Raw genomic sequence first — 25596 nt, forward strand, 5'->3', positions numbered from 1 at the left:
TACTATGTGCCTGGCACTGTACTAAGCACTGGGGTAGATACAAGATAATCAGATTGGACACAGTCCCTGTCCCACATGGGAACTAATCCCCATTTTACAGATGAGGTAACTAAGGCACAGAGAAGCGAAGTGACTTGCCCAAGGGCACACAGCAGACAAGTAGCAAAACCAGGATAGAATTCAGGTCCTTTAGACTCCCAGGCCCGTGATCTATCTAGTAGGCTAAACTGCTTCTAATAATATAATGACTTATAATAATGCCTGTCTCCCCCTCTAGACTGAAAGCTCACTTTGGGCAGGGATCATGTCTACCAACTCGGCTTTACTGTACTTTCCCAAGTGCTTTGTTCCATGCTCTGCACACAATAAGCACTCAATAAATATCACTGATTGATTGATTATTATTTTCTTGGCATGTTTTTCTTTAGCCCTAAGCTTTTTTTAGGACCAAGTTGGCACATGGATATATACTCGTACTCATGTATGCACAGAGACTTTTGGGGGCATAAAAAGGGAACAAACCATTTCATATTTTACCTCACTTTCATGATTATATTGTAAATTATTCAATTGGTGTGTTGGGGAGTGTTGTATCAATGAATCAATCAATCAATCGTATTTATTGAGCACTTACTATGTGCAGAGCACTGTACTAAGAAATCCTCGAAGATAGCAGATAAAATGGAAATAATTCCCCATCAGAATTCAAAATATTATGCTTTAATAACTTCTTTATATTAGGCTTCCAAAATAAAACATATTTTCATGATTCTCCAATATTTTATGTTAAAGTCATGAATGAATATTTAAATTGCACTGATGAATCTTGAGTTTTATTGCTTGATTGATATTTAGATTAAAAGAGAAAGAAAAATGTAATCATACTCAACTATTTCACGTGTTGTTATGCTGTACTGATGTTTGGCACCAGTCTCACTTTCATGATTTCTCCTTCTTAGAACTTTTGTTTTTAGTCAAATGTAATTATTCTGGCACTTATGAGAAAAACAACTCACTCTCTGGTATTGATTTTTTCCCCATTCCAAAATTATCAGTATTTTTCAGTAAAGTAAAAGTAGTAGCCTCTTAACAGGACATAAATGCATCAACTAATAAAGGTGATTTACATTGTGTTGGCTTGGGAGAAGCAGCATGACTTAGTGGATGGACCTGAGAGTCAGAAGGACCTGGGTGCTAATCCCAAATCTGCCACATGTCTGCTGTGTGACCTTGGATAAGTCGCTTAACTTCTCTGGGTCTCAGTTACCTCATCGGTAAAATGAGGACTAAGAGTGTGAGCCCCATGTGAGGCAGGGACTGTGTTCAAGCTGATGAACTTGTATCTACCCAGGTATCAAGTTGTTGCCAACTTGTACTTCCCAAGTGCTAAGTACAGTGCTCTGCACACAGTAAGCGCTCAATAAATACAATTGAATAAATGAATCTACCCCAGCGCTTAGAACGGTCACTGGCACACTGTAAGCACTTAAGTCCCCTCTCAGGGGCACACCTGGAGAGTTTTCAGTACTCTACCAGTCTCGGCTACAGGAGGGAGAGTCAAGCAGAGGCATACCCATTCCGTTCCTATCTTAAGCAGTGGCTAGTAAGTGGAAGGCAATCTTCTACAAGTCAAAACTCCCCTGTGCTGGGCAGCAGGAGCATGGGAGAGAGTCAAGGACAGACACTCGAGTTTTGCATGGAAGGCGGCAATGGTAAACCACTTCGGTATTTTTACCAAGAAAATTATATGGATACACTACCAGAACGATCACAGATGGAGAGCGGGGCTTTCTGGGAGAGATGTGTCCGTGGTGTCACTGTGGGTCGGAAACAACTCGCAGGCATAAGACAAGAAGCACTTAAGTACCGTAATTATTGTTATTATTATCATTTTTATTATCATTATTATTAACAGTTTCCTGTTAATATCATTATGGACTGGTTACATTTAAGTCTTTTCACATGCCTGCTTGAAAGAGGCCATCAACTCCAAATTTACATAAAGAGTCTGATCCCAAAAAGTTATAACAATCAATATCACTGCCTAAATTAAACTCTCTACCATTGAATGTACCTGTTAGCAGGAAGTCTATAAAAAATTGCATATAATAGTAATAATAATGGCATTTATTAAGCGCTTACTATGTGCAAAGCACTGTTCTAAGCGCTGGGGAGGTTACAAGGTGATGAGAGTGTCCCACGGGGGGGGCTCACAGTCTTAATCCCCATTTTACAGAAGAGAGAATTGAGGTCCACAGAAGTGAACTGACTTGCCCAAAGTCACACAGCTGACAGTTGGCGGAGCTGGGATTTGAACCCGTGACCTCTGACTCCAAAGCCCGGGCTCTTTCCACTGAGCCACGCTGCTGATATTGCATATGTGGATTATTGTTCTAGAGAATGTGTTTTGTTGCTAATGAAAGACTTTTTGAAAATAATTTTTAAAACAAAGTGATATTTACACAACATAATTAAAGGCTTATATTTACTGTCTCACTTCTTTCAACTCTGAGGTTTTTTCTGTTACTGTGTCAAAATCAGTTAGGTAATTTAATTTCAATACATGTATTTTAAGGAATCACACCCTTCAGTTTTTAAAAATTAAAATCAAAGAAATGCTGAAATAACCCAGAGTAAAAATAATCTAATGAGAAATAGCAGACTACGATGTAGGTATATGAATGCAGGAGACAACAAGGAAGTTATATGGAAATAACATGGATTTAGGAGATTTTATTCTGAATTTAAAGACAATTCTTCATAGCCCAGGTTAACTGACAATGTTAGTTTTCATTTTTAGGAAACTATATTTTGTCAACTATTTAGTGTAATAAGGCAAGGTGATTTAGTGCTTTAAAAGCCAGTGATAGGGAATCTCTGTTTGATGCAGAGGTAGATGGACGACTACTGGAAGTCCTTGAAGAGTGGGGAAAAATGGACTGAATGATTTTGTAGAAAAATGATCCAGGCAGCTGAGTGAAATATGGACTGGAGTGGGGAGAGACAGGAGGCAGGGAGGTCAGCTCAAGGCTTGAGGCGGTAATTGAGGTGGGATAGGATAAATGCTTGGATTAATATGGTAGCAGTTTAGATGAAGAGGAAAGAGTGGAATTTGGCAATAGCATGGAGGTTGAACTGATTTTGTGACAGAGTGAATATGTGGGTTGAATGAGAGGGATGAGTCGATAATGCTATGGTTATGGACTTATGAGACAGAGAGGATGGTGGTGCTGTCTACAGAGATGGGCAGCCTTCTCTTTGATCTCCCATCCTCCTGTCTCTCCCCACTTCAGTCTATGCTGCACACAGCTGCCCGGATCACCTTTGTGCAGCAATGCTCTGGGCGTGTTACTCCCCTCCTCAAAAATCTCCAGTGGCTACCAATCAACCTACGCATCAGGCAAAACCTCTTCACTCTCGGCTTCAAGGCTGTCCATCACCTCGCCCCCTCCTACCTCACCTCCCTTCTCTCCTTCTCCAGCCCAGCCCCCACCCTCCACTCCTCTGCTGCTAACCTCCTCACTGTACCTTGTTCTCACTTGTCCTGCCATCGACCCCCAGCCCACATCCTCCCCCTGGCCTGGAATGCCCTCCCTCTGCACATCCGCCAAGCTAGCTCTCGTCCTCCCTTCAAAGCCCTACTGAGAGCTCACCTCCTCCAGGAAGCCTTCCCAGACTGAGCCCCCTTTTTCCTCTCCTCCTCCCCATCCCCCCCACCCTACCTCCTTCCCCTCCCCACAGCATCTGTATATATGTTTGTATAGATTTATTACTCTATTTATTTTACTTGTACATATTTACTAGTGTATTTATTGTGTTAATGATATGCATCTAGCTTTACTTCTATTTATTCTGATGACTTGACACCTGTCCACATGTTTTGTTTTGTTGTCTGTCTCCCCCTTCTAGACTGTGAGCCCGTTGTTGGGTAGGGACGGTCTCTATATGTTGCCAACTTGTACTTCCCAAGCATTTAGTACAGTGCTCTGCACACAGTAAGCGCTCAATAAATACGATTGAATGAATGAATGAATGGGGAGGACAGGGTTTCCATGGGAAGAAAAGTTCTGTTTTGGAAATGTTTAGTTTGAGATGTAAGTGGGATATCTAAGTAGAGATGTCTTGAAGGCCAGAGGAAATGCAAGACTGCAGAGAAGGAGAAAGATAAGGTTGTAGATGTGGATCTGGGAATCAACCGCAGCAATATGGTAGTTGAAGCCATGGGAGTGATTGAGTTCTCCAAGGGAGTGGGTGCAGGTAGAGAATAAAAGGGGACCTACGACTTAGTCTTGAAGGACTCCCACAGTTAGGGGTGGGAGGCAAAAGAGGAGAGCGTGAAAGAGACTGAGAATGAGCTTCCAGAAAGATTGGAGTAGAACCAGGAGAAGACAATTGCAGTGAAGACAAAGTCGGATAATGTTTCCAAGAGAAAGAGGTGGTCCTCAGTGTCAAAGGCAGCTGAGATGCCAAGGTGGGTTATTAGGATGAAATAGAAACTGCTGGATTTGAAAAAAAGTAGATCATTGGTGACCTTTGAGAGGGCAGGTTCTGTAGGGTGAAGGAGGCAGAAGCCAGATTGGAGGAGGTCAAGGAGAAATTTGGACATCAGCAGCAGCATGGCCTAGTGGTTAGACCACGGGCCTGGGAGTCAGAAGGACCTGGCTTCTAATCTGGGCTCCACCACTTTTCTGTTGTGTGACCTTGGGCAAGTCACTTAACTTCTCTATGCCTCAGTTTCCTAAACTGTAAAATGGGGATACCTGTTCTCCCTCCTACTTAGATTGTCCTCCCTATGCGGACAGGGACTGTGGCTGATCTAATTAACTTATACCTGTGCCAGCACTTAGAACAGTGTTTGACACATAGTAAGTGCTTAACAAATACCACTTTAAATAAAGCCATGAAAATACACGCTGGCCTACATATCCAGACCAAAAGAATATCAGAGAAGTAGCGTTACTCAGTGGAAAGAGCACAGGCTTTGGAGTCAGAGGTCATGGGTTCAAATCCCGGCTCCACCACTTGTCAGCTGTGTGGCTTTGGGCAAGTCACTTCACTTCTCTGTGCCTCAGTTACCTCATATGTAAAATGAGGATGAAGACTGTGAGCCTCCTGTGGGACAACCTGATCGCCTTGGAACCGCCCCAGTGCTTAGAACAGTGCTTTGCACAAAGTAAGTGCTTAATAAATGCCATTAATGAAAATAAAATCAGGCAACAAGTCAATGAGGAATTGAAGGTGCACCATCTCTGTCTTGTTCACTTTTTGATTTTCTGAGTTACGTTTTGAGCCTGTTTGTTTAAAGCATTTCACTTGTTCTCTTGTCCTAGTTGTATTGGAAGAAGTGGTGGTGGTTTGAATGGGGAGAGGTAGGCATTTGTCAATGTTGATAGGGATAATTGTGGACCACACAGACTGGTAAAAGCAGTCAATCAGGATATAGCATTTACAGACCTGCTACTATGTGCAGAGCACTATATTAAGTACTTGGGAAAGTAAAATAAAACAAAGTTGGCAAACACACTTCCTGCCCACAAGGAGCTTAAGGTATACAACTAGAGAAGCAGCGTGGCTAAGTGGAAAGAGCACAGGCTTTGGAGGCAGAGGTCATGGGTTCAAATCCCGCCTCCACCAATTGTCAGCTGTGTGGCTTTGGTCAAGTCACTTAACTCTCTGGGCCTCAGTTACCTCATCTGTAAAATAGGGATTAAGACTGTGAGCCCCCCGTGGGACAACCTGATCACCTTGTAACCTCCCCAGCGCCTACAACAGTACTTTGCACATAGTAAGTGCTTAATAAATGACATTATTATTATTATTACATATCAATCAATGCTATTTATTGAGCACTTACTTTGTGCAGAACTCTATACTAAACTCTTGGGAAAGTACAGCAGAGTTGGTAGACATGTTCCTTGCCCACAAGGAGCTTTTAATCTAGGCCAGAGCCCGGGCTTGGGAGTCAGAGGTCATGGGTTCTAATCCCGCCTCCGCCGCTTGTCAGCTGTGTGACTTTGGGCAAGTCACTTCACTTCTCTGGGCCTCAGTCACCTCATCTGTAAAATGGGGATTAAGATTGTGAGCCCCACATGGGACAACCTGATCACCGTGTATCCTCCCCAGTGCTTAGAACAGTGCTTTTTACATAGTAAGCACTTAACAAATACCAAAATTATTATTATTATTATTTTGGATGACTCCCTAATAGGTAATAATAATAATAATAATAATGACAATGGTGTTTGTTAAGCACCTACTATGTGCCAAGGACTGTTCTAAGCACTGTGGGGATACAGGGTAATCAGGTTGTCCCACGTGGGGCTCACAGTCTTAATCCCCATTTTATAGATGAGGTAACTGAGGCAAAGAGAAGTTAAGTGACTTGCCTAAAGTCACACAGTTGACAAATGGTGAAGCCGGTATTAGAACCCATGACCTCTGACTCCCAAGTCCCTGCTCTTTCCACTGAGCCACACTGCTGATCTACATGGAGTTAAAATACACTCCTAAAAACATAGAATTTTTCACATTTAATGGGAATTATTAGACTCTAATTTCTAAATGTTACAATCAGTAGATTAGTAGTTTTACAGCAGTTGTTATTGGAAGAAAGTGTGGTCAGATTCCTCAGTCTTTAGCCTGTGATTTATCAGCCAGATAATCTTGTTTAAGGTTTAGTTTGGTATTGGGTATCTCTCACTAATGCTAATGAGCAATTTACTGTGTCACAATAAACAAACAACTCTGGGGGGTGGTATTTGGGAATTAGACACACTTATCAAGGAGTAATGAGTATTGTCAGGCAGCAGAGCCAAATAAATGACTTCAGGGCCTTAAGAGTGAGTTATTGACCTAATTCAAGCCTAGGCTAATTGGAAGGTATGCTTTACTGAAACATGACCAATGTGTGAAAGTGCTGTGGTAACCCCATATTTCACTGCTGAAAACTGGAATTCCAAAAGTTACATTTCACAAAAGAGTTTTGGCTTTCTAAAATAAAGTAAGATTTTTTTTGTGTGTATATATATATATACTGTAGATTTATTTGCTGAATTCCTTTTCAGGGACAGTACAATAGTTGAACACATCTAAAGGTCACACCTGGTGAGTTTCCAGTATTCTACCAGTCTCGACTGTGGAGGGAGAGTCAAGCAGAGGCCTGTCCATTCCATTCCTAGCTTGGGCAGTGGCTAGCGAGTGGAAGGCAATCTGCTACAAGTCAAAACTCCCTTTTGCTGGGTAGCAGCAACATAGGAAATAATAAAAATAGTAATGATGGTATTTGTTAAGCACTTACTATGTGCCAGGCACTGTTCTAAGTGCTGGGGTAGATACAGAGTAATCAGGTTGTCCCATGTGGGGCTCACAGTCTTAATCCCCATTTTACAGATGAGGGAACTGCGGCACAGAGAAGTTGTGACCTGCCCAAAGTCACACAGCTGACAAGTGGCGGAGCCGGGATTAGAACCCATGATCTCTGTCTCCCAAGCCCGGGCTCTTTCCACAGAGCCACGCTGCTTCTCTAGACTCCAGTTGACTGTGGGGAAGGAGGCAATGGTAAACCACTTCCAAGAAAATTGTACTTTCCAAGTGCTTAGTGCAGTGCTCTGCACACAGTAAGCGCTCAATAAATACGATTGAAGAAATGAAGAAAACTCTGTGGATCCACTACCAGAACAGTTGCAGATGGAGGTGGGGTGTTCTGGGAGACATGTCCATGGCATCACTATGGGTCAGAGACAACTTGACAGCATTAGACAAAATATTCACTAGCCTTTTCTGCTGGGCCTTTTTTCTTTCTTTTTCCTATAGTGGGATTGGTCGAAACTGGCCTTGGGCCTCAGGAGGAAGTAGCATTCTGGCAGAATTTGGAACCCTGCATTTGGAATTTATCCATTTGAGCCATTTGTCTGGGAACCCGGTTTTTGCAGAAAAGGTAGGACTCTCCGGGAGAATCTTGTTATCACTGGAATTTCAGTCCTGTCATGATATGTTGGAAATTCTGACTGTATCGTAAACATGTTCATCATTTCCGGTGAAGCAAGTATGTGTTTGAGACTCATCAATATTAATCCTCATGACTACTGAATCTTGGTGTTAGAGTTCTATTGGGTACGCTAAAAAATATATTTGAAACATCATTCAAGGAAAATTCATTTAGGAAAGCGTCATCACTAGTTTGATCAGAGACTTTGTTGGTCACGTTAAGCTAAAAAACTCTTTAATATAAACTCCCAATAAAGCTACAAAACAACCCAGTAGTTGTGATGAATTGAAGGAGATTACTTCTCAGGTGCTTAAAAGTAACAAATAGTAATCATTTATTAATAATAATAATAATGATGATATTTATTAAGTCCTTACTCAATGCCAGCAAGGTGCTAAGTGCTAGGTAGATACAAGCTTATCAGAGCACACCAGAGCTGGCTGGTGCACCATAGGGCTCACAAGCATTTTATCCCCATTTTCCTGATGAGCAAACTGAGTCCCAGAGAAATTAAGCAACTTGTCTAAAGCCATACAGCAGGCAAATGGCAGAGCCAGAGCTAAAATACAGATGTGATTACTAATCTCATGCTTTTAACTTTAGCCCCTGCTGTTTAGTATTAAGATTGTGTAAAGGAGCCTTACGAGCTAAGAAAAGGTCTTCAAATGCTCTTAGCACTTGGTTCATTTCAAAATGGCATTCGGAGGGCTTAATATCTTTGACTTAAGTTTGCTACAGTTTGCTACGTTGACTCAGGATCGGGATGCAAGCGACTAGAGATTGTTGTCTGAAGTAATTCTCTTCCCTGAAATTAGAAAAGATGTCTTCAGCTGACTCAAAACCATCCAGTCATTGGAGAATTACTCTTTCCTCTGGTGCCACAGTTATTTTTCCTTAGGCTGAGTCTGGCCCCACCCCGGTCAGAAATCCTGTTCTCAGATCCAAGGTGGAATCCAGTGGAACCTGGCTACGATAAAGCCAAATGGATGACCAGCCAGTCAGCATTGGTGAAGCTGGGGTCTGGCTTTTCCACTCTCCCAGTTCCTGGGTGGTCACTGGACCGAGTAACTTCCCAGACTGAGCTGGGAGTCGGAGCAGTCGGAGATGTGGATCCAGATGGGGAACGGAGACTTATTTATCCACTAGGCCAGAGCAGCGTGGCTTAGTGGATAGAACATGGGCCCGAGAGTCAGAAGGGCATGTGTTCTAACCCCGGTTCTGCCACTTGTCTGCCGTGTGACCTTGGGCAAGTCACTTAACTTCTCTGGGCCTCAGTTTTCTCACCTGTAAAATAGGGATTGTGACTGTGAAGCCCCATGTGGGATAGGGACTGTATCCAGCCCGATGTGTTTGTTTCCACCCCAGTGCTCAGTTCAGTGCCTGGCAAATAGTAACAAATACCGTAATTATTATTATTAGCATTATTATGATGTGTGACCCTGGCGCTCTCATCTTCCCAAGCCCCTCTTGGCCTAGACCCACATGTGGCTCCTAACCTAATCCTCCCATGCCCTGAGAAAGGACGTTCAGACACCTAGCCCCCTCCTGTTTCCTCCCTGTGCCATGCTTCTTGTTCCCCAAGAGCCATTTTTGAAGTTGAACTGGCAAGATATTATTCCCAGTGCTGAAAAAAAGCCAGAACCCACTGAAACTTGACTCAAGTTTAAGAAAAAGTGCTGGAATAGATGTCCAGTGTAAGCTTGTTGTGGGCAGGGAATGTGTCTGTTTACTGTAATAATGTATTCTCCCATGCACTCAGGACTCTGCACACAGTAAGCGCCCAATAAATACAATCGAATGAATGAATGAATAATAATTGTGGCACTTCCTATGTACCAAGCATTGTTTTAAGCACTGGGGGAGATACAAAGTCAGTTAGGTCCCACATGGGGTTCACAGTCTAAGTAGGAGAGAGAACAGTTATTGAATCACCATTTTACAGTTGAGGAAACTGAGGAACAGATAAGTTAAGTGACTTGACCAAGGCCACACAGAGGGCAAGTGACAGAGCTGGGATTAGAACACAGCTATTTCCCCCAGGCCACAGGGTTACAGGATTATGAAGTGAAGGGGAGGGAGGGAGGGCACTGCCCTAACCCACAAGAAGCAGATATGAAAGGGGCTGGATTGCCCCCATCCCAGCCCCAAGTCATTACTGTCTGCTGTCCTTCTCTTTGGTTGCCAGAAGCTACCGCCCCACCTCTCCCATTTTACTCCCCACCATGGCTCTGGCTGCATGCTCAATGTTGTCTGGCTAGCTGGACCTCCTCCCTCCTCTCCTGGAAACCCAGTGAAGGTGGCCATGGCCAGTGCCATTCCAGTTGGTTTAAGCACTTTACACCCTGTAAGCACTCAGTGGATCCATTGAATGAATTGTTTTTTACACCTCAGCACTGGTTGAATGGGTACGAAAATACATTGAGTCCTATGGATCAGTAAGCGAGTGTTGTTATAGCCAAACTATCCTTTTAAGAGTTCATGTAACCAAATCCTGTTGCACCTCTGAGCACTGGCTATGTGTAGAGCACTGTGCTAAGTGCTTGGCAGAGTACAGAACAGTGTACTCCGTAGGCATGATCCCTCCCCACAAATAGTTTACCAACTAGAGGGGGAGACAGATATTAAAATAAATTACACAAAGGGGAAATCCCAGTATATAAGGATATGCACCTTAAGTGCTGTGGGGTGGGGGTTGGGGTGATTAAGGAGTACAGGCCCATGTGCATAGGCGAAGCAAAGGGGAAGAAGAAGAATTTGAGAAAATTGGGGGTTAGTCAGGGGCTTTCCTATCTTGGAGGGGAGAGGAGATCTCAGACGGGCCTAAAGAGAGCCCAGAGTCCACAGAAAATAAAGCTTAGTCCTTCCCTAGAAGCCTTGCCCTTACGATCGTAAGCTTTCCAATTCACATAACATGTCCCACTATTTGTATTGTTTTCAGCCCTAGCCAAATTCCAAAAACGTTTATTAGTTGTGGATTCATAAGGTCTTTTGCAGATGGGGGAGCTATGGTTGGCTCAAGTTCATTCAGCCAGTCAATAGGGAGGGGAGAATGAAATTCACTTTCCTCTGCCCAGTTGAGGCCAGAGAAAGGTGAGGTGGAGGGCAGGGCCCAGGTACTTTGCCAAGAGATCCATGAATAGGTTGGCTGAAAAGTTGGGGGACCCGAGTTTTAATTCTGCCTCTGCCTCTTGCCTGCTGCCTTGGGGAAGTCACAAATTCTCCATGCCTCAGTTTCCTCATGTGTACAATGGAGATTAAATACCTGTTCTCCCTCCGATTTAGACTGAGCACTGTGTGGGACAGGGACCGTGTCCAACCTTATTATAATAATAATAACAATTCTGGTATTTGTTAAGCGCTTACTGTGTGCAAGGCAGTGTACTAAGTGCTGGATTATAATAATAATAATAATAATGGCATTTATTAGGCGCTTACTATGTGCAAAGCACTGTTCTAAGCAGTGGGGAGGTTACAAGGTGATCAGGTTGTCCCATGGGGGGCTCACAGTCTTCATCCCCATTTTACAGATAAGGGAACTGAGGCACAGAGAAGTTAAGTGACTTGCCCAAAGTCACACAGCTGACAGTTGGCGGAGCTGGGATTTGAACCCATGACCTCTGACTCCAAAGCCCGTGCTCTTTCCTCTGAGCCACGCTGCTTCTCAATATCTTATACCTACCCCATACTTAATGTTTGGCACATTATAAACTCTGAACAAATGCTACAGTTACTATCGTTATTTTTTTATTATTACTATCATTACCTCTACTCTGTCATCACCCCTGCAATCTGCCACTTTGGACAGTGGCTTCTTCTAGAAGCCTGAGAAGCAGCAGTGGCCTAATGGATAGGGCCTGAGAGTCAGAAGGACCTGGGTTCTAATCCCCATTCTGCCACTTGTGTGACCTGTGTGGGCAAGTCACTTAACTTCTCTGTTCTGCAGTTCCCTCATCTGTAAAATGGGAATTATGATTGTGAGCCCTATTTGGGACAGGGATTGGGTCCAACCTGATTAGCTTGTATATACCCAGGCATTCAGTAAGTGCTTGATAAATATCATAAAAAAGAAAGGTGACACTTGCCTGCAGCCAAATTGAGAAAACAGGCCACACGGGTCTAGGGAGGCAGCAGTAACAGCAATGTCCCCAGGTCTGGGACAGCGCAGTTTTAGGTGCCCGAGCAGTCTTGGGGGTACGGGAGGCCCACACTGTCATTTCCTTCTTGCTTGCCTGACTGTCCCTGTCCCATGGTTAACTGTGCCTTCTATTGAGGGAAAGCAGCATAGCGTAGTATAAAGAGCATGGGACTGGGCGTCAGAAGGACCTAGGTTCTAATCCCAGATCTGCCACTTGTTTGCCGTATGGCCTTGGGCAAGTCACTTAACTTCTCTGGGCCTCAGTTCCCTCATCAGTAAAATGGGGATTAAGAGTGTGAGCCCCATGTGGGACAGGGACTGTGTCCAACCTGATTAGCTTGTACCTACCCCAATGCTTATAACAGTGCTGGACACATAATAAGCGCTTAACAAATACCATTTTTATTATTATTGTTGTTATTATTGCTATTATTATTATAATGGCATTTATTAAGCGCTTACTATGTGCAAAGCACTGTTCTAAGCACTGAGGAGGTTACAAGGTGATCAGGTTGTCCCACATGGGGCTCACAGTCTTAAAACCCATTTTACAGATGAGGTAACTGAGGCCCAGAGAAGTGAAGTGACTTGCCCAAAGTCACACAGCTGACAAGTGGCAGAGCCGGGATTTGAACCCATGACCTCTGACTCCAAAGCCCGTGCTCTTTCCACTGAGCCACGCTGCTGTCCCCATTTAAAAGCCTTATTAAAAGCACATCTCCTCCAAGGGGCCTTCCCAAACTAAGCTTGCTTTTCCTCTTCTCCCACTCCCATCTTCATCACCCTAACTTGCTCCCTTTGTTCTTCACCCCCTCCCAGCTCCACAGCACTTATGCACATATCTGTAATTTATGTATTTGTATTAATAATAATGGTATTTGTTAAACACTTACTATGTGCCAAGCACTGTTCTACTGATATCTGTCTCCCCTTCTCTAGACTGTGAACTCGTTGTGGGCAGGGAATGTGTTTGTTTATTGTTGTAGTGTACTCTTCCAAGAGCTTAGTACAGTGCTCTGCATACAGTAGGTGCTCAATAATTACAAATGAATGAATGAAAGAGAGAGAGAGATAGAAAGAGAGAGAGAAAGAGAGGAAGAAGAATTAAAGAAAGACTCTTTTGCTAGAGTGTTCTACAAAAGCAGTGACAGGGGAGAACTGGGGCTGGGCTTACCTCACCATCCCCTCTGGAGTGAGAAGCAGTATGACATAGTGGATAAACCACAAGCCTGAGAGTCAGGAAGTCATGGGTTCTAATCCTGGCTCTGCCACTTGGCTGCTTTGTGACCTTGGGCAAGTTACGTCACTTCTCTGGGCCTCAGTTCCCTCATCTGTAAAATAGGATTGAGACTGTGAGCCCCGTGTGGAACAGGAATTGTGTCCAACCTGATGGGCTTGTGTCTACCTCAGCACTTAGTACAGTGCCTGACACATAAGTGCTTAACAAATACCACAATTATCATTATTATTATTATTATTACATACAATATCACAACTTTAGGACATTGCTGCCCTGAGTCCCAAGAAGCCCCAGATATCCCTGCTTCTGGTCCATCTTCAACATTTGATTTGCAGCTCTAGAAAATCCTTAAGAGGAGTTAGTAAGTGGCTAAAGTGTCAGTTGATGCGAAGAATTGCATAAGAAAAATAACACCAAGGTGTTTCGTTTTCTTCAGTTGAGCTACCTGTATTTGCCATCACCTTACATTGCTGTCTCCTTGCTGATGTTTATAGTAAACACTCTTTTTCAAAACTTTTTATTATTTCCTAGTCCTTATAGTCCACTTTGTTCTCTATGGTATAATTCACTGAATTCTGTAGGGGAATTTATAGAATATGGATCGTGCCATGAGTTCTACAATCCTGAAGACTACTGAAACGTGTAGTCTTAGAGTCCACTTTTGTAATGACTGCAAGTCAGTTCCGCATGATGGCTGTTTTGTGATCTGGCTGGAATCTGTTTTTTTTTTTTTAATTTAAAAAAAAGAAAGCAGTGCTTATAGAGTTGATTTTGTTGTTAACAATGTAAACAGACTGGGCCTGGATCCAAAATCCTCCTTGGCTTCCCAGGCTCAATCCTCAAAACAGTGTATCATGAGGGGGCTTTGATCACCGTAGTTCTTTGTTGCTGGGCCTGAGAATGAACCTAGTCCTGCAGGCTTTTTGTTTCTTCATCTGGAATGTTTCACTGCCATTGAAATTGTTCTCAAAGTAAATAAAAGAATGTCTGTTTTTCAGCACTTGATTTATACATCAGTACCACCAGGATTTTTTTTTTCACAGAAACATGTTCTTTCTATCATAGGTAATGAATATTCGAAAAGTTCTCAACCAGTTGGATAAACCGCAAGGTCTTTACCCTAACTATTTGAATCCCAGTAGTGGACAGTGGGGTCAGCGTAAGTGCATTACTATATACATTACTTATTAAAAAGTGTGTGCTTATTTCCAGAAAAGAATCCTAGAACTGTATTGCCAAAAAAAGATTTGGATCTGAGAAGAATGTAATTTTTAGATTGTAGGAAATCCTAAATTTTCTATCCTTAAGTATCATCTGTGTTCAACTGAAGCTTATGTTGGACTGGTTAACTATCTCTTCCTTCACGCTATTATAAGCATACGTTTGTTTTTTTCCAGAAATTAAAGGTAAAGTAAGAATATCTGTTCTGAGAGTGTTTGAATTAAAAACAGATTTACTGGGAGAAATCCACAAAAAATTTAGTTAGCGCAACACAGCTAAAAACATGACAGAAATGGAACTGGAATAGTAGCAAGTGTGCTGGAGGAAGACTTGATGATAGATCCAGGAATAACAGACCCCAAGGGAAACTGTCAGAAAAGCTGGGAAACGGGACCTGGGAGATGTGACTGTGACTGTGAGCCCGCTGTTGGGTAGGGACCATCTCTATATGTTGCAAATTTGTACTTCCCAAGCACTTAGTACAGTGCTGTGCACACAGTAAGCACTCAATAAATACGATTGATTGAATGAATGAATGAATGAAAGAATGAATGTTGACTCTTGAACAAGCATCATTCCAGGCCCACATTTATCTGTCATGAAAGGGAACAGGTTACACTGCTGAAGATAACGTGGCTGTGAATGGAGTCTTTGTGTTGGCTGATAGGTGAATCCCACATTCATTTACTCGATCGTATTTATTGAGCACTTACTGTGTGCAGAGCACTGTACTGAGCAGTTGGGATAGTACAACATTAAACAGATACATTCCGTGTCCACAACAAGCATACCATCCCCCAGGGCCGGGTGAGGGATAAAGGCAGCGTAACACGCCAGCATAGGTGCCAATTTTTCATTTTGATTCCATGAACGGAAAGGAGACAGAGATTTTAGTAGGGAAATGATTCTTGGGAGGGGACTGGTTTCGTTGTTAGGTCAGGAAGCCACCATGTGGGGTCTTTTCAGCCCTGACTGAAAACTCTCAGGTCTTGTCAAAGTCTAGGAGTCTAGCTGAAAAAAGTAATCCATTATTTATTTTTTATATTAATATCTGTCTCCCTCTCTGGACTGTAAGCTCACTGTGGGCAGGGAATGTGTCTTTTATATTGTACTCTCTCAAGCACTTAGTATAGTTCTCTACACACAGTAAGTACTCAATAAATACCCTTCTAGACCGTGAGCCCACTGTTGGGTAGGGACCGTCTCTTTATGTTGCCAACTTGTACTTCCCAAGCATTTAGTACGGTGCTCTGCACACAGTAAGCGCTCAATAAATACGATTGAATGAATAAATATTGACTGATTTCCCCCCACCCCCACCCCAAGGAGTGGACACGTGCGTTGGGTGAGCTCTTGCTGAGATGTGCCTGGTGAGAGTGTTTTTGTTTGGAAATAGAGGTTCCCAAAGAGAAATGCTAAGAAGGCATGACACCCTCTCTCTTCTATTTTCTCTCCCCTCCCCATCATCTGCTTCTCTGCCCCAGTGAAGACCAAGGAATGAGGAACTATATTCCCTGGGCTGCATCCAGTTGGAAAAAGGACATTATCTCTGATCATTTTCCCCATGCCCAGCCTCCAAACCCCCAAACTGTCCCCCTCAAATCCCATATTTTTCTCTTCTTCTCAGCCCCAATCTTGTCTTGTCCTATGCCGTCAAGTCGTTTCCGATTCTTAGTGACACCATGGACACATCTTTCCCAGAACACCCCACTCTCCATCTGCCATCGTTCTGGTAGTGTGTCCATAGAGTTTTCTTGGTAAAAACATGGAAGTGGTTTACCATTGCTACCTTCCATGCAGTAAACTTGAGTCTCCATCCTGGATTTTCTCCCATGCTGCTGCTTCCCAGCACGGGTGAATTTTGATTTGTAGCAGATTGCCTTCCACTTGCTAACCACTGGCAAAGCTAGGAATGGAATGGGTAGGCCTCTGCCTGAACTCTCCCTCTTGTACCCGCGACTGGTAGAGTACTGGAAACTCTCCAGGTGCGACCCTAAGAGGGGTCAGCCCCTATAGGACTCTTTTTTCTTGCCCCTCCAATCTTATCACCTGAGTTTCCCCATTGTATCCTAGACATTTTTCTTGGAGAAATACAGTGAAACAAAGCATTTCTGGGCTGTAGTGTGACATCAAGGCAGCCCTGCTGGTGGGTTTATTGGGGGAATTTTTGTCCATTCACCTGTATGTATCACTTCTCTCCCCGCCTAGACTGTAAATTCATTGTGGGCAGGGGATGTGTCTACCAACCCTGTTATATTGAACTCTCCCAATCACATAGCACAGTGATGTGCACACAGGAAGTGCTCAAAAAATATGATTGATTTCAGTTCAGTTGAGCTGTCACCTAAGTATCGACAGAACTGCTGGGGACATAGGTTTCTTAGTCGTGACGAACTTGAGTCCTATACAGCCCTACAGGATTCTTGTGAGTGAGGTCAGGTGCAATTGACACCTTGGAAAATTTGTTGACGGTTTTTGTTTTGTTTTCCTTCCTTGAATTGCTGCCTTCTTTGAGGAGTTGAAAACATGAGAGAAAAATGAAAAGAACCGTATAAATTATAGCTATTTTTTTCCATAACTCTTACATAAAACTACTGAAACATGCCATGTAAATTATAGCTTGCTTTCTTTTTCCATAACTCTTACACCAAACCACCCAGTGTTTTTAAAGAATTTATGAGAACGGGATGCTTATGCCATTGGTAACCAGATAGAGAGTGTTGAATATTCATGTCGGCCTCTACCCCTCAAACTAGAATCGCACACTCAGGCTTAGGTCTTTCTTCTGCCTATAGTGAAATTGCCTGCCAAATTTTAAGAATTGTGAATCAATTGTAATAGTAATTAATAATTGTGGTACTTGTTAAAGGCTTTCTGTGTGCTTAGCACTGTTCTAAGTGCTGGGGTAGATACAAGTTAATCAGGTTGGACACCTTCCCTGTCCCACATGGGGCTCATAAATGGGGCTTAGTCCCCATTTTACAGTTGAGGTAACTGAGGCCCAGAGAAGTGAAGTGACTTACCCAAGGTCACACAGGAGACAAGCTAGAATTAGAACTCGGGTCCTTCTGACTCTCCAGCCCATGATGTATCCACTAGGCCATGCTTCCCAATGAAGAATTTGTGGTGACTTCTGTTTTAGAAAGACTGCGGGAGCCATCTATTACTGATATTTAGAGAAAGTCCAAAATGCAGACTAAACAAAAGAAGGATATGAGCAGAAGCTCATAAATCATCAAAGAGAAAAATTTATGTTTTCATGAATTATGATTAATCCCAGCTCTACAACTTGCCCGAGGCCTGACTTTGGGCAAATCAGTTAACTTACCAGTGCCTCACAGGACCTGGGTTCTAATTCTGGCTCTGTCATGCACCTGCTCTGCGGCCTTGGGCAAGTCACTTAACCTTTCTGTGCTTCAGTTACCTCATGTGTAAAACGGGACTAAGACGGTGACGAGCCTTAAGTGGGACTAATAATAATAATAATAACGATGGTATTTGTTAAGAGCTTACTATGTGCGAAGCACTGTTCTAAGCTCTGGGGGGGGATACAGGGTGATCAGGCTGCCCCACGTGGGGCTCACAGTCTTAATGCCCATTTTACAGATGAGGTCACTGAGGCACAGAGAAGTTGTGACTTAACCACGGTCACAGAGCAGGCAAGTGGCGGAGCCGGGACTAGGACTACATTCAATTTATCTTGTTTCTACTCCAGTGCTTAGTACAATATCTGTCATATAGTAAGCACTTAACAAACACCATGAAAAAATGCAGCAAGGTCCTTTCTTAAAGGAAGAGTTTTCTGCCTACTTTTTATCAACCTTTTCTTCCCTATTTCTAGTGCAGAAAGGCATTCCTTAACTTCAAATACTAAAAATACTAATTCCAAGTATTTGGGGTAATTTTGTTGGCTCTGATCATATCAGTGAGAAAGGACTAAATTGCTCTTTTAGGGAGCTCATTGACGTTTGGGTTCATAAGGGCTGAGAAAATAGGCCAACAGTACCCTCGTAGTTTGAAAATTAATGTAGGTCCCAGAAATAGGCTGTCTCTTCTCACGTTAAGCATTGGAAACATTGCTTCCCACATCCACTAATGTTTTCCCAGGATTGAATTACCCACCAAAACAGTCACTCAGATGTTACAATTGATGCATCAGAGAAACACTGAATAATCAAAGAAAAGTCTCTTACCCCTGCTGTTTGTTAAATTTAAGTTCAATTTCTATACTTGAAAAGATTTTCACTGTTGGAGTCTGGGGGTTAATCACAATTGAAAGAAATAATTGAAGTATTTATTTTATTCCTTCTTATTAATTTCTGCAAAAAAGAAAAATGAAAGCCCCTACATAGGGATTTTCAACCAAAAAGCACTATCCAGGGAAAAAATAAATAAGGAAATAATAATAATAATTTAATAATGTTGGTATTTGCTAAGTGCCTACTATGTGCAAAGCACTATTCCAATCACTGGGGAGGATACAAGGTGATCAGGATGTCCCATGTGGAGCTCACAGTCTCAATCCCCATTTTACAGATGAGGTAACTGAGGCACAGAAAAGTTAAGTGACTTGCCCAAAGTCACACAGCTGACAAGCAGCTGAGCCAGGATTAGAACCCATGACCTCTGACTCCCAAGCCCGTGCTCTTTCCACTGAGCCACGCTGTAGTTTCCAGCTCCTGGTTTTTAACAAATATTGCTGTAATTCTCAAGGGCAGTACTGGGTTACTGACACTGGTCCTTTAAATCAATCAATCAATCAGTCGTACTTATTGAGTGCTTACTGTGTGCAGAGCACTGTACTAAGCGCTTGGGAAGTACAAGTTGGCAACATGTAGAGACAGTCCCTACCCAACAGTGGGCTCACAGTCTAGAAGGGGGAGACAGAGAACAAAACCAAACATATTAACAAAATAAAATGAATAGATATGTACAAGTAAAATAAATAAATAGAGTAATAATATGTACAAACATATATACAAGTGCTGTGGGGAAGAGAAGGAGGTAAGATGGCATTTAGTCCTGTTATTTTCACATTAACCAGACTTTGATTCACTGCAGTATGCATGAGATGAATTTGCCTTCTGCGATAATGTTTATAGCAGGACTTACTTTTAAAATTGTTCTTATGCTCTTTACAAATAGTTATTTAGAAAAATAATTGAGAAAAATTTTAAATTATTTAGAGGAGCAGCATGGCTCAGTGGAAAGAGCACAGGCTTGGGAGTCAGAGGTCATGGGTTCAAATCCCAGCTCTGCCAACTGTCAGCTGTGTGACATTGGGCAAGTCACTTAACTTCTCTGTGCCTCAGTAACCTCATCTGTAAAGTGGGGATTAAGACTGCGAGGCCCCCGTGGACAACCTGATCACCTTGTAACCTCCCCAGTGCTTAGAACAGTGCTTTGCTAAATAAATGCTTAATAAATGCCATTATCATTATTATTATTATTATTATTATTTAGAGCTGCTGTTTGAAAATCTTTACAGAACTGAAAATATTTGCTTTTGAAAAACAGTAACTGTGTAAACATCAGTCAAAATATGTATTTAAATATTAAAAGAATGCCCTTTATGTCTTTAGAGCCTCACTAGTTTTTGCTTAAGGCTACTTGTCAGGGTATTTTAATTTACTGAGTGCTAGTGGCAGGACAAAATATCAGTAGACATTTTTAATAGGTGCTATTTTCAGTTGTCTGTAGTACTGATTTTCTTGTATGTATTTAATTACAATAAATAGTGCATTTTATGAGAAACCACAAAATTAAATATAAAGTACTTGAAATTAGTATTACACCTTCAAGCTGCCTTAGCTACTTGATTTTTATACTGTGGAAGTGATCATTTAATGACTTTTTAATACTATTTAAGGAAAATGTGATTGAAAATAATGTTAAGTAATTACGTTTTTAAAAGGTATGAAAAAGTGACATAAAACCTAGAGTTGAAAGACTTGGTATAGTATATTCCATTTCTATTATTCCCGATTTTTTCTTAAATCCTTAATATACACACCATATTTTTACCAGCATATAAGAAATAATTGGTAGTTACATGCCAAGAACGTTAAAAAGTAACTCATTTTTCAGGAGCTTTTTTAGAGAATAATATCCATCAGTAGCCTTACTGACCATCTTGTGTATGCAGAGCACTATCCTAAGCAGAGTACAATAGAAATAATAGACATGATACTTTCCCTTAAGGGGTTTGCAGTTTAGTGGGAGAGGCAGACATTAAAGTAAGGTACAGATTAGATGAAGCAATACTGTTTTAAGATATCTACAACCTCCAGTTGTTGCCCACCCACCTCCACATTAAAGAGAAACTCCTTACCATCAGCTTTAAAGTACTCAATCACCTTGCCCCTTCTGACTTTAACTTGCTACTCTCCTGCTGCAACCCAGCCTGCAATCAATCAATCAATCATATTTATTGAGCGTTTACTGTGTGCAAAGCACTGTACTAAGCGCTTGGGAAGTACAAGTTGGCAACATATTGAGACGGTCCCTACCCAACAGTGGGCTCACAGTCTAGAAGGGGGAGACAGAGAACAAAACCAAACATATTAACAAAATAAAATAAATAGAATAGATATGTACAAGTAAAATAAATAAATAAATAGAGTAATAAGTAAATAGAGTACACATAGAGTGCACACTGCACTCCTGTAATGCCAACCTACTCACTGTGCCTCGATCTCATCTGTGTTGCCACCAGCCTCTCACCCACATCCTGTCTGTGGCCTGATATGCCCTCCTTCTGCATGTCTGACAAACAACCACTCTCTCCACCTTCAAAGATTTTTTGAAGGCACATCTCCTCCACGAGGTCTTCCCCCACTAAGCCCTCATTTCCTTTAATTCATTAAATCATAGTTATTGAGCACCGTGTGCAGAACACTGTACTAAGCCTTTGGGAGAGTACAATACAACAATAAACAAACACATGCCCTGCCTACAATGAGATTAAAGTCTTCTCCCACTCTCTTGCACTTGGATTTGCACCCTTTATTCACACCTCCCTCAGCTCCAGAGCACTCAGCTACATATCCATAATTTATTTTTTTATATTAATATCTGTCTCCCCCTCTAGACTGTAAGCTTGTTATGGGCAGGGAACGTATCTGCCAACTCTGTTATACTGTATTCTCCCAAGTGCTTAGTGCAGTTCTCTTTACACAGTAAGTGTTCAATTGATATGATTGATCGATTGATTGATGGATTGGTGAGTACTTCAGTGCTTAAGTTTTGAAGAAGTGGTGAAGCAGCAGTAGGGGGATATAAAGTAGGAGGTAAGAAATTTATCAGGGAAGGACTCCTGGAGAGATGGAATTTCCAAAGGGCTTTGAAGATGGGGTGACCTGATTGTAGTCTGTCAGATTTGAAGAGGAGAATTGTTCCAGGCAGGAGGGAGGGTGTGAACAAGGGATTGACAGCAGGAGAGATGAGAACAAAACATGCAAACTGGGTGTAGTGGGACAGGAGAGAAGATAAGTGTGTTGGATAGAGCTGATTGAGTATTTTAAAGCCAATGCTCAGGCGGTCTGTTTGGTGCAGAGAAGAATGGCTAATCATGGGAGGTTTCTGGGAAGTGGGAAGAGATGATATTTAGAAAAATCCCAAAGACAGAGTGAAGTATGCATGGAGAGGGAAGAGACTGGAATCAGTGAGGTCAGTGAAGAGGTCGATGCAGGAGTCATTCCAGGATGTGGAAAATATTTGGACCAGCAGTTTGAATGAAGAGGAAGAGAAACAGATCCCAGAAATGTGTAGGAATAACGGTAGGACTTGGTGACAGATTCAATATAGTTTTGAAATAGAGGGAGGCGTTAAGGATAATGCCAAGATTATGGTCTTGAAAGACTTTAAGGATGATGGTGTTAACTGTGATGGGAGAATTGGGAAGAAATGATGAAGAGTCCAGTTTGGGATTCACTGAGCTTGAGGTACCAAAAGGTTAACCATGTAGAAATGTCCTGGAGGCAGGAGGACATGTGAGATTGCTGAGGAGAGAGGTTGGGGCTAATGAAGTAGATTTGGGATTATAATAGTAATTGTGATATTTGTTAAGTGCTTTCTATGTGCCAAGCACTATACTGAACACTGGATTAGATACAAGATAATCAGGTCCCACATGGGACTCACATTCTAAGTAGGAGGGAGCATAGGTATTGTCATTAATGCCTGTTTGCTTGTTTTGATATGTATATATCTATAATTCTATTTGGCTATATTGTTGCTATTGATGCCTGTTTACTTGTTTTGATATCTGTTCCCCCCCACCCTTCTAGACTGTGAGCCCATTGTGGGCAGGGATTATCTCTCTTTGTTGCTGAACTGTACTTTCCTAGCACTTAGTACAGTGCTCTGCACACAGTAAGCACTCAATAAATACAATTAAATGAATGAAGGAAGGAAGGAACTGAGGCACAGAGAAATTAAGTGACTTGCCCATGGTCACACAGCAGGCAAGTGGAAGGAGCAGATTAGAACCCAGAACCCCTAAAGTCCCCCAACACCCAGGCCCGTGATTTCAGGAAGTGTTTGAAAATGGGGAGATGTGTGGTCTGGCAGATTTGAAGGAGGGGTGGAAGTTCAAGGAGGAGGAAGGGAGTGAGTAAGAGATCAAAGACTGGAGAGCCAAGCGAGGCACAGTCAGAAATGAATGTGAGAAGGCAGCGTGCAAGTTAGGTATAGGTGGAAAAGAAAGCTACTAAGGGGGAGAGAGCTGATGAAGTGCCTGGAAGCAGAAATGATTAATGATCCGGAGTTTCTGCTTGGGGTGGAGAAGAATGGGTGACCATTGGAGGTTTTTGAGGAGTGGAGTTTTAGAAAGATGATCTGGACAGCAGAGTAAAGGATAGACTGGACTGGAGGAGAGATAAGACTAGTATGGCCAGGGTAGAATGAATGCCTAACCCAGAGGGTTAGTTGTTTGACTCAAAGGCCCAGATTTATTGGAGAATTAGGAAACTAGGATGAGGTGGTCAGAGTCTGGTTCTGTGGAGTTGGTGAGGTTAGGTAGAATAGTAGTGACTTGAGATAAATGTGTTTCCAAGTTAGTGATTGAGTAAAGTGAAAAGTCTTTCAAATTTTGTATACAAATGTGGGGGAAAAATAGTTTGTGGTAAAGTTTGATTTTATTTGAGAGTCTAAGAAAATAGACACAGTAAGTGCTTAATAAATATGATTGAATGAAATAATGTGAAGGTCATGATTGGAACTAGCTGCAAATTTTCTGTAGTCACCATTAAGCAGTCTGTCATCTATAAGACTAGACAGCTACCATAGTGATATATTTCATTTCCACTTTGTAATTAGAGTGTAAGGTTTTTAGGAACATTTCTTTTTTATAATATTTTGAAATTAGCAATTTTTCATTTTAATGGTTGCAAAAGTGTTTTGGTTTTGGGGGTTTTTTTGGTGGGGGCGAGGGAGGATATTAACACAGCCTGAGATTTTATCAGTCAGTCAATCATATTTATTGAGCGCATACTGTATGCAGAGCACTGTACTGAGTGCTTGGAAGAGTACTGTGTGGCTTTGGGCAAGTCACTTAACTTCTCTGGGCCTCAGTTACCTCATCCTTAAAATGGGGATTAAGACTTTGAGCCCGCTGTGGGACAACCTGATCACCTTGTAACCTCCCCAGCTCTTAGAACAGTGCTTTGCACATAGTAAGCGCTTAGTAAATGCCATTATTATTATTATTATTACAATTTAACAGAATTGGAAGACACGTTTCCCACCCAAACTGAGCTTACAGTCTAATCTAGTCTTACTCTCCCTGTGTCTCATATTATAATTATGCTTTATGACCTAAAGTGAAGGTTGTGTCAATATATAATTCTTTCCTTTCTTGCTTTTTCAGATCACGTATCAATTGGAGGGCTTGGAGATAGCTTTTATGAGTATTTGCTAAAGGCCTGGCTCATGTCCGACAAGACAGACGAAGAAGCTAAGAAAATGTATTTCGAGGCTGTTCAGGTAAACCAAATATGTGTCATCTCTACCATAAAAATTTAAATGTTCAGGTTCAGGGAAATGTTCAGGTTGTTGAGCGTTCATCCTTCTTCATGAGGATGAATTTCAAGGTGCATGAATATCACACAATTTCTCCAGTCAGACAATTTCACAAGGCAGGATGGACCATTGTTCTAATTCCAGGATGGACATTTTCTGTTCTTAAATAACGGTTTTGAATGAGAAGGAGGAACAGAGGTTTGAACAGCACTCTTGGCTCTGATTAATTTTTAATATTCAGTAGTGGAAGATTATCTTTCTGGTGATTACCTGTTGGCTGTGGATTGAGTTCTTCTGATGAGTATCACTGTCAGCTGGTAGGCAAAAGACTTAAACTGTAATTAAGTATCTTCTAATTTAAACAGTGGAATAGTTTACCTTTAGTATTCACCTAATTAAAGTTGAAGATTAAACTTTAGACAAAAATCACGTTTGCAGTTATAAATTTTAGCTTTTCTGCTGTGGCATTTTTTCATTCAATCCATCCAAATCCCCAGTTGCGTTTTTACATTACATTTTCGGTCTGACACCACTGCAGCATTATTCACCTCTCTTTTCAAGGGCTCATTTTACATTATTTCTACTTCTGGTGAATAAATTGAAGGTCTGCCTTCTAGCTTCTATTAAAAATGACATTGAAAAACATCCTTATTGGGAAGCTGAAAAGAAAAAGGTCAGAGGAAAGTGTGTACTTTGCTTATCTTAAGAGCCTAACAAATTAATGATGATCTTTCCAACTATCTGGGAATCCTAACACTTTACTGAACCCCCAGTTGAGTCTCTAATGCAACCTACCTGCCGAAATGGTTATCCAGTCTGTCTATTACCGCTTTCACCTCTTTTTTAAACTATCTCTCTATTTAGCCCATCCACCCAAGGCTATCCAGTAACAGGGAAGGGAGAGGAGATGAAACTAAATTCTTCCCATTTTGCTACTTGTTAATATCACTAGTAAAAGGTTTGCAGAGAGAAGGTTGAAATTAAATACTAAAA

General features: G+C 41.9%; 1 protein-coding gene and 2 non-coding genes across 4 annotated transcripts in view; 2 read left to right on the forward strand and 1 right to left on the reverse strand.

The window, feature by feature from the left end:
* The window catches only part of MAN1A1 (mannosidase alpha class 1A member 1), a 215233-nt gene that overhangs the window by 162305 nt on the left and 27332 nt on the right, over positions 1-25596 (forward strand). For both annotated transcript variants that reach the window (XM_038767351.1, XM_038767359.1), the window contains 3 exons: positions 7813-7936; positions 14428-14521; positions 24452-24567. In XM_038767351.1, coding sequence (XP_038623279.1) covers positions 7813-7936; positions 14428-14521; positions 24452-24567 — 334 coding nt within the window. The remainder of the gene's footprint in view (positions 1-7812; positions 7937-14427; positions 14522-24451; positions 24568-25596) is intronic.
* Positions 7084-7220, forward strand: LOC119924593. Its single transcript, XR_005449298.1, has one exon. It is a non-coding gene; the product is annotated as a small nucleolar RNA SNORA7 (small nucleolar RNA).
* On the reverse strand, positions 16448-16586 carry LOC119924768. Its single transcript, XR_005449464.1, has one exon. It is a non-coding gene; the product is annotated as a small nucleolar RNA SNORA7 (small nucleolar RNA).

Source organism: Tachyglossus aculeatus, chromosome 2 (genome assembly GCF_015852505.1).
Source record: "Tachyglossus aculeatus isolate mTacAcu1 chromosome 2, mTacAcu1.pri, whole genome shotgun sequence".
NCBI lineage: Eukaryota > Metazoa > Chordata > Mammalia > Monotremata > Tachyglossidae > Tachyglossus > Tachyglossus aculeatus.